This window comes from Leptonotus elevatus, chromosome 3, assembly GCF_054856555.1.
Source record: "Leptonotus elevatus isolate MCC_2025b chromosome 3, RoL_Lele_1.0, whole genome shotgun sequence".
Taxonomy (NCBI): domain Eukaryota; kingdom Metazoa; phylum Chordata; class Actinopteri; order Syngnathiformes; family Syngnathidae; genus Leptonotus; species Leptonotus elevatus.
This window is the reverse complement of record NC_141241.1, coordinates 15,851,956-15,861,233: the sequence shown is the minus strand read 5'-3', so window position 1 is coordinate 15,861,233 and position 9,278 is coordinate 15,851,956. Positions and strand designations below refer to the sequence as shown.

Genomic DNA, 9,278 nt, shown 5'->3' with positions numbered 1-9,278 from the left:
GTTTTGCAGTATTGCAATTACAGCTGAGCTGTAAAATGTATTACTGTATTTTGAAATGTTGGTTAACAAAAGTTTTTATCCATTCAACACAATCTATTTTATTTAAAAAAAAATGTGTTGTAGATTCTTGCAGTGTTGATCCAATGCAAGAATTTTGACTTTGATAACGTGACGTGCTTAACGTATCAATATTGAAACGATGCCATGGCAAAAACTTAAAACATCAGTGAAAAGCAGTGGAATAATAGCACTCAGGTTCAAATAATTTTTATTTGTTTTAATTCACACAGTTGAAATATTGCATGTATAGTTTCATTATTTTTGTGTGTGTGTTTATTTTAGGGTGAATGCAGAGTCCTTAAAGTAGAAGTTATTGCTGGGAAAGGCCTAGCTAAAAAAGATATCCTTGGGGCAAGGTAAGTCAAATATTTGAGGACCAACCAGCACGGTAATTACTATCATATTGTGATCTTAAATTGTATTTAGTGCCACACAAATATCATCACAGGCCCCCAGTTTTTTATCAGCCCGAAGGCCCACCAGGCTTTCCTTAGACTCCCACCAGGCAAAGCTCACCAACAACATTTTACTCATACTCTATCTTAAAAAAAAAAGGTGGTATGAGTGCATAATTCCCTAATATTCAATATATTGCCATACGTTATATCTCTCTGTAAAATATAATATACTTATTCAACCATGAATTAACAGAATTTGCCTCTTGTGACAGTAGGTGATGTCAGTACATTAATTTCTGTCTAAAACTTTGATGACTGTTTTTGTTTCTATAATCTCATTAAGGCACAGAAGTGCTTTTGCTATGCGTAACAAAAAAGTATTGTTCAAATGTGCAACAAAGCATGTTAAAAGACACATTTTTTATTTATTGAAATCGAGGGAAGGTGTTATTTTCCTTTTCTTGAAACTATCTGACCTTTGAAACGCTCTTAGTTCCCCTGGGAGACAGTGAAGGTTAATGTGTAACAATGATATTATTTACCTATTTAATTTTTGCTGCTAAAAGAAACCGTTTTAATGTGAGTCACTTTGATCCAAATCATTATGAAAGAACTATAACAGTCCATTTTATGTGAAGTAAAAAGTATCCGAAGTTCCGAATCATTAACCATTAGGTTAATGTTACTTTGGTCACATCCCACCATGGAGAACAACTTATGCAATAAACAGTAGATCACTTATTATAAACAACTGTCCTCTGCGGATCAATGTTGACGTGATGACCGCATTTAAAAACATGTTTCTTTTGCAGTGATCCATACACAAGACTGACTCTCTATGATCCTTGCAGCGGGGAAATAGCAACTCACCAGACTAAAACCATTAAAAAGGTGACAGACCCATACTTGAAGTTCTAATTGTATTATGTGTTATGTATGTACTCATGTGTTTGTTTGTTTTACTCATCTCCCATCACCTGAAGTCACTGGATCCAAAATGGAATGAGGAATTCTGTTTTAATGTAAGTGTACATTGTATTGCAACACATGAACATACTGTCGATCCATTAATTTCCTAAAATCACTTTCTTTAAGTTGTCAACCTGCTGCGTGCGCCCCCAAACATAAGCTCGCTTACTCACTCTCGCAGCCGTATAAAAAAAAATAATGATACCATCATCTCTCGCATATCACGCTTAATTTTTTGCGGCTTCACTGCATCCGATTTTTACATCTTAAATATCTAATTTAATTTATATTGCGGATTTTGCGTTCTAACATAGGATTTTACGGTTATTTTCCACACCTTTTGCTAATGCTGCAGAGGTTTAAGTGAGAGCCAGTACGAAAGACTACGTAAAAGACAGAATGTCCAAAGTTTCTCATCATTTCACACTGAATAGAAGAAGCTGAAGTGCCTAAAATATGGAAATGCGCATTTACAGAAAAGTAAGCATCGTCAGCAAATTTTTAAAAGGAACCCGAATGTAATGACAAGTTTGCGCTATATTATTTATTTGGTTGTTATTAACACAACTATGAGATTAATTTTTCAAAAATAATTTTCCAGTTTAATACATTTTGTAGAAACATTATTTGGACGTACGCCGCCATTGTTATTTACGTTATCACTACGCATTCAGTGCGTAGTGATGTAGAATGGTGGCTGGCTCTCTGCCGAGCAATGTGAAACGCCTATAAAGAAAGTAAGGTAAGTCTCCCTTGCGTTCCTAAAGGGACGATCAAAACTCTTGAATGCATGCGTCTGGTGAATAGAGAGAACAGCGTGGGGGAGGGTGACTCTCCCGATCGCATGTTGTTTCGTTAGGAACGCTACGAGGTTTACCTTGGTTTCTTTATAGGCATTTGTCATTGCTCGGCAGAAAGCCAGCCGCCATTCTACATTCACTACGCACTGAATGCCTTGCGTCGTAAATAACAATGGCGGCGTACGCCCAAATAAAGTTTCTCCAAAATTCATTAAACTGGAAATTATTTTTGAAAAATTAATCTTATAGTTATGTTAGTAACAACCAAATAAATAATATAGCGCAAACTTGTTTCTTTTAAAGTGTGTTGGTATTCGAGTTTAATTTGATCCCACTTGAAACAGGAACTGGACATGCTGTATCTATGGACAATTTAGAGTGTTCAGTAAACCTAAAATTCATGTTTAAAGATGGGTTGTCGCCGGAAGGCATGCAAGCGCAACACTTGCTGATGTGCTAATGCTAACCACTAATCCACCCTGCTCACATGAACTTACCTTGAACCTGAAATATTTTAAGTTTAAACTTTTGGCTTTGCTAAATATGTAGCATTGTTGCACACAGCTAATCATTAAGTGGTTATGCTCTTCTTCATATTTTAGGTCAATCCCAGGAAGCACCGCCTCCTGTTGGAGGTGTTTGATGAGAACCGCCTGGTAAGTGATAAGCATATTTGCAACCTAAAATGAGTTGTGTTCTTGGCTGACTGGAAATGTTACTCAATGTGGTCCCTTCATTGCTGCTTTGTACGTGCCTGTCGGTGAGCACATTTTTGTGCGTGAGTCATTGTGATACATTTACTGAGAATATTTATACGCTGACAACATTTAAACAGATGTATTTTTTGTTAACCTGGCTACTTTACACTTGACATACTTCTGCTGCTAAGTATAGTTTAATGTTGCAAAATAAGATTTTGTACGTTGAATGTCCTACTCTCTGATTGTGGTTTCTAAGTTTGATGAGGCCAAGACTGAAGCTGTGCAAGGTTAAGTTTGGTTTTACGTCCCCTTAAAGATTAAGCAGCCCTTATTTTGCCATGACGTACAGTATAGTGTTTGACAACTGCAACACCTTATTTTCTCCAGCCGTAAATATGGGTGAAGCTGTCTGTTTAAAACAAAAAAACAGAAAAAAAACATCCCAACACACATTGCCTGAAGGTGTAAAAATAAATGAAAAGGATTCATATGTCACATGAGCTGTTTGTTCATAGTGATGTTCCTTGACAGGTGAGTTATTGCATGTGAATAGTTCATCATAAAACACATTCAAAGGATTCTTGTGTTTTGCAGCCTATAAAAGATCATGTGAAGGGGTTGGCGATTAAATGTATTAGCCAAAAATGTATATTTAATAAATTGTTGTCAACAGGGTTGGGGAATCCAGGTCCTGAAAGTAAAAACACGGATCGGCTTTAGCCACAAGTGCTTTTAACTGGCAGGTGAACGAGCTCATAGAAGCACCCGTTGAGTAGAAGCACCTGTGGCTAAAGTCAAACTGTTTCAGGGTTTGTTCTCTCTGGACCTGGATTCCCCAACAGATGTGAGAATCTCTCCTGATTTGATGCCAATAGTGGAGGTCTGCGTGGAAGTAACTGAAATTCTCATCGCAAACATGTTGTTTTACTATTAGAACAAAAACTGCAGGTGACTAAGTAAACTTGTGCCTCTGCTGCACTCAATTTAGCCATTTTCAACAATAAATTTTACAGATTCCAGTAGGAATGCACGATAATGCTATTTTCAACTGATACTGATAAACCAATAATTTAGAAAGTGTCGATAACCGATAAGCCGATAATTGTTTGCAAAATTAACTAGAATACAAATATACTTTCAAGTCCTACTATAAGTCTAAAATGTACAAATACATTGAAACATTGTGTAAAGGACCATGAAGCTGAATTTTGTTGATATCTCTGCTTCAAAGACAACCAGTAACTCATGTTTTAAAAATGCAACAAAAAACTGCGAGGGTTACATTTTGGGGAGACACAGTAAAGGAAGCCTACACTGGCGACTGCCATATCGCCATGATGCATCTTCTGTGAACACAAGTTGCGCACATTATGATGTCACAAATATGCAACGCTACCATAGGAGAGGGGAGGGGTTGAGGAGTTGGGCACAACTTGAATTGTGGGTGTGACAATCTGTGGTACTTTAACTTAACCACAAACACAACAGATGGACCAACACCATAAGTCTATTGTTATTGGTGGATTTCTTTATTATCTGGTTTATCTGTATGATCTAAAATTGGTCAATAATTGCCAATAATTATCGGCCACCAAAATTATCCTGCATCCCTAGATTACGGTTCATATGATCAATTAATTGATGATGATGATGCATATCTCTAGAATTTTGTTTGCAAAAATGGACAAAAACAACTTCTGAAATATGGTGTATAGTGCAACAGCATGTATGCAAGTTTGTAAACCAGGAGCAAACGAGGATCTTGACTGGAATGTTTTTTTTTTTTTCTGGCTCAATTCAAATTGAGGTAGCGCTAGTGTAGTGTCCTGCCCAAAGTAACTGAGAGCTACGATCCGAAATTATAGCAAGTAAAAACTTTCCTATCAATTCCCAAGTTTACAATAAGCACTATGTTTCTGTAACTTTAATACAGTCTGCATTTTGCTTTAAATTTTGCTTTTCATTGTCAAAAGTTGTAAAAGTCTGAAATGTCACTAACAGAAATAGAATGGGGAGAACAGTCTTTTTTCTTTTCTTTTTTTGTTTTTATAGCCACAGCTTCAGCTTTTGCCTACTAGTTCTACAATTAGGTCCTGTATGTTTCATGACCGCGTATCTTGAAAGCTAGTGACATTGAAACTTAAGATTTGTATTCATGCTGCCCAAGGTCTCTATTGATGGTTTTATAATCAAATATGGTAATATTAAAAATATTATAGTGATCCTTTTGCTTTTTCCTGCTTTAAAATGGGGCCATGTAGCCACTATAATGGTGTTAGTTAAGATTATTTTGTACATTGTATTACCTCGGAGGCGGAGCGGTTCATTGTCCTATCACATATGACTGGACATAAATACATATGTGTCATCCGTAATTTATTCCATGCACCATCAATTAATAGCCAGTCACAAGGTTTAGAGCATGATCATTTAAATAGCACAACCTGGTTCACAATAGCCCACCATTAATAAACAGCAACAGCAGTGAAAGGAAATCAGACCAGTACAGACTGTTACATGAGGTGTCATATAACAGCAGTCATGACTCATGCCACAGTCAAATCAGGTCGCCCATGCTCTTATCTTCTATTTTCTGTTGGGGGGCAGATAATGTTACAGATTTACAACTTTATTTCTGCTGCTCGCAAAGTCCTACAAGTGAAGAATCATTTAATGATATAAACTGTTCATTTTGAGTCATACTACTGTTAATGCAATTTTTGTGAACCACTCCTAATTTCAAGAGAGTTATTTACAATCATTCCCCTTGATTTCCTGAAATTCAATAGCAGCGGGTAAAAATATTTGCAGGGGCACCGAGCGGCAGAAAGATTAGAAGCTTAGCCTAGCCGCAGCAGGAAGTAGAGTCTTGAGTGAGAGGCCAGAGGCAAATATAACAGTTTACCAGTGCTTCGGATTGAGATGCGACACAGAAGGATACCGTGTTGATTTGGGTTTCGTCTGTTCAACTTGAGTGAGGCAACTGGACAAGACAGGAGCTTTGAGACACTGAACAAGCTGTCGAAAGGTTAAGGTTATTAATCAGATTAGTGGCAAAGTATCTTTTAAGTTTCAGAATAATTTCGGTCTTTATATCAGGCTTACCCTTGGAATTGCTCCTGTTTCAACGGTTGTGTGTTTGGGTCATGTCTCCTAACAGAACCACTGACCTCCTCTGACTAAAAGTTGAGATCAGCCTAGAGTGGAATGTAGGATGTCACCGGAGCTATTTTGGCTATGTACACCCACTAATGATTGTGATCGCAAAGCACGGAGCAGTTGCTTTGCTTTGCTTTTTTCCCCCCGACCACCAACTTTTATCATGTAGCACTCTTCAGTGCTGCAGGGGCTAGAGAGTTAAACGAATGGCACACCGGCTCCGTTTGGACTTCGCGTCAAGGAGAAGCCACACCGACCCTCTGTCAGAGTGCCTCAGCAGCCATGGTGAGGAGACTGGAGCCATTTTGTCAGCTGATAGCCTCACAGAGAGTCTGGCGCACAGTTCTCTACACTTCAAGGTGACTTCGCTGTCACCCGACTATGGAAATTTACAACGATATTCTTCAGTATTGATACCGAGGGTGTACACAAAAGGCTGGAGTCAAAAAAGCGTTGTACAGATCGCACTACAGCCTTGCGGCGACCTGAACGGCACTGTTGGGGATGGAGATCCTGGGAGTATTGAAGCGGGAGCGGTTGCAGGCTCTGATGGGGGTTCGTGTAGCAGCAGTATGGCCAGCGATGCTGGATACTGGAGTAGCAACAGTATCTTTGAGCCAGACACTCCAGAAAAACACAGGACTATCCAAGAGAAGAGAGTTCTTTGCTGTAAAACCAAGGTCCCCCTGAGACGTTGTTCCTCCTTGGTTATTTTCCCAAAGAGCCCCGGCAGTACGCCACCTGCTTCTCCGGTAAACCCAGTTGGGACAAGAGCTCCTCTCCAGACATCTGCCACTGATTCCTCACGAGATGAAGGGGAAGTGACTTGGAAAGAGTCTGCCACATCTACAAGTGGCCAACGTTGTCTCAAGGGAAACCCTACATCTGAGTGCCGGGACACCAAACATATGGTACACTTTAATATTCCTTTCCAAGATAAACCTAAATGCAAAGTGGTGGACAGGAATGATGTGATGGAACAGTCATCATCTCATGACAAATCTCATTGCTCAAGGAGCGTTCTGTTACACTTTGCCCATCAGAGACCAGTTACGGCAGAGAAAGGAGCAGCATCATTGTGTGAAGTCAATGCGGAATGTCCTAATGCTCCCTACCCGGTTGCAGAACCAGAGACTCAACGTGACCCTAAGAAAAAACTGTACCGTAGTACCTCGGCTTGTTTGTTCTCCTCAGTGAAACCGTCAGAGGAAAAACTTTGTACCTTAGCAAAAGGGCAGGAAAGGTTAGAGAAAAACCATCGCGCCATACAACGGAGCTTTTCCCTGGAGGTGCCCTATGCAAACACTGGGATTTCATGTCATGTTTCAAACACAAAACTTGGTAGTACATGCTCTCCACATGTGCATATTCATCTGTCTCCATGCTGTCCAGCTAAGTGGCAGGGCTTGCCTAATGATGCAGACACAAGCTGCAAAGGGGACAGTACCTCAAAGAACTTGAGTGAAAGCGCTGAGGTGAGTGTCTTTGTTAGACGTTGACTGATGCTCCCTGAGCTGAAAATTAATTTTTTTTATTTCTGACTTCAAAGGCAAGCAGCTTTTATGTACCATTTTTCTAGACTAACAAAGGACGTTTCCGTTTGCATATATGTTGTTAAACCGGTTGAAGAAGATTCTCACAGCTTTGAATTTAAATTTTTAAAGGAGTGTGACGGGCGTTGAGTCGTGCAAGTCATTATCTGCGTCAGCAAAATACTGCGCTCGTCTCAAACAAAAATTTTGCCTGTAGGGATATTCATTTCCTTGGTAGACTCATTAATGTTCTGAATTCATTTGGGTATTTGCACTCCACGTCACTCCACTGGTTTTATCCCTAAAAGCCTTTATACTAACGGTAAGCTCAACATACAGTAGATAAGGACACTAACAGAGAAGATTGCTGTAGTTAAGCCATACAATGAAATTAGCCCTATGCAAACACTTGAGAGATATTTGGTTACATTACAGTAAGTCTGTTCGCAAAGAGTTTTTAAAGAAAAAAGAAAATACTTGAATTGTTGAGTCTCAAATGACCTCCATTTTGCGATCTTTTAGATTTGCAAGTACGCAACCTCGGTTTTATATTACGTACAATATACCATTATTCTCTTTGCACTATGAGTAATCTCCCTAAGTATTTACCCAAGCTAATATTAGTGGTGAGAAAAGCACTGCCCCTTGCTGATATAAATAAAGTGCTTCTGAAATATTCCGTGTGACTCCAGATAGTCTGGTGCTCTGTAGCACGGCTCAGTCCCGTGGATTCAAATTTAACAGCATGATACGAGAGCAGCGCACAGTTACGCCAACCATGTCTGGAAATGGGGAGGGCTGGTATTGGTGGGTGTCAACGACGGCAGGGTGGAAGCGTGAGTAGCCTTTCACAGTAAAACATGGTGTGCTCCCTCCTCTTTGAGTGCCCCTGCCATACTGTGTTTGTGAAGTGTCAGATATCCCTCCCCCCACCCCTTGCATTTAGCAGCTTGTCAAGTAAGAGTCTGCAGTATTTAATGAGTGCATCTACTGTATTTCAAAGATCTTGCTGTAAATCCAGATTTTTATGTCATGATCATGAGTAATTATTTTTCATCTGAAATTTGATGCGTTTAGTTCCATCCGGTATCACTTTTCCGTACATAAGATGAAAAATGAGTTTCAACCCATTAGGTAATGAACAACATTAGCTGTTAATCAAATAATGACCTCCACTATAATCGATGTCTGGTCGCCATGATGACACCAGGTGCGTCATCCACTTGAAACAAATCGCCTCTTCCCTAACGACACTTTTTCTGGATTTATATTATTGTTCAATCACTCCCAGCCATTTTCACTGAAGCAACCGCCTTCGCTCCCGGCTGTTTTACTGGATTTTGACCGATTTTTGCAAGGCCCACAGAATATTGTGTTATACTGCTATAAAAACATGGAACCTACCAAAAAAGTATATTTTATCTGTTTCCGTTTTGCAGCAATTTGCATTGGAATATACCGAAGTTTTATTATTATTCACAAATCTGTTTGAAACAGTGGAGAAAAGAGCTTTTTGCAACATGGCCCTAGATGATTTCTTATACTCTGCTGCCACCCGCTGGCCGTTTTGTAATAACCACCATTGCTTCAAGCATTCTTTTCAGTTCAGAGGCTGCATCAAAGACTTGAAAAAAACACAACATTTGTATAAATACGTCT

General features: G+C 39.3%; 1 protein-coding gene across 2 annotated transcripts in view; it reads left to right on the top strand.

The window, feature by feature from the left end:
* nedd4a (NEDD4 E3 ubiquitin protein ligase a) overlaps positions 1–9,278 on the top strand; it is a 28,732-nt gene that overhangs the window by 1,124 nt on the left and 18,330 nt on the right. Inside the window, exons 2-5 of one of the 2 annotated variants that reach the window (XM_086071696.1) lie at positions 343–416; positions 1,271–1,349; positions 1,442–1,480; positions 2,830–2,883. In XM_086071696.1, coding sequence (XP_085927822.1) covers positions 343–416; positions 1,271–1,349; positions 1,442–1,480; positions 2,830–2,883 — 246 coding nt within the window. Of the gene's footprint in view, positions 1–342; positions 417–1,270; positions 1,350–1,441; positions 1,481–2,829; positions 2,884–5,720; positions 7,563–9,278 lie in introns of those variants that run through there. The other variant, XM_086071697.1, reaches the window with a different exon arrangement.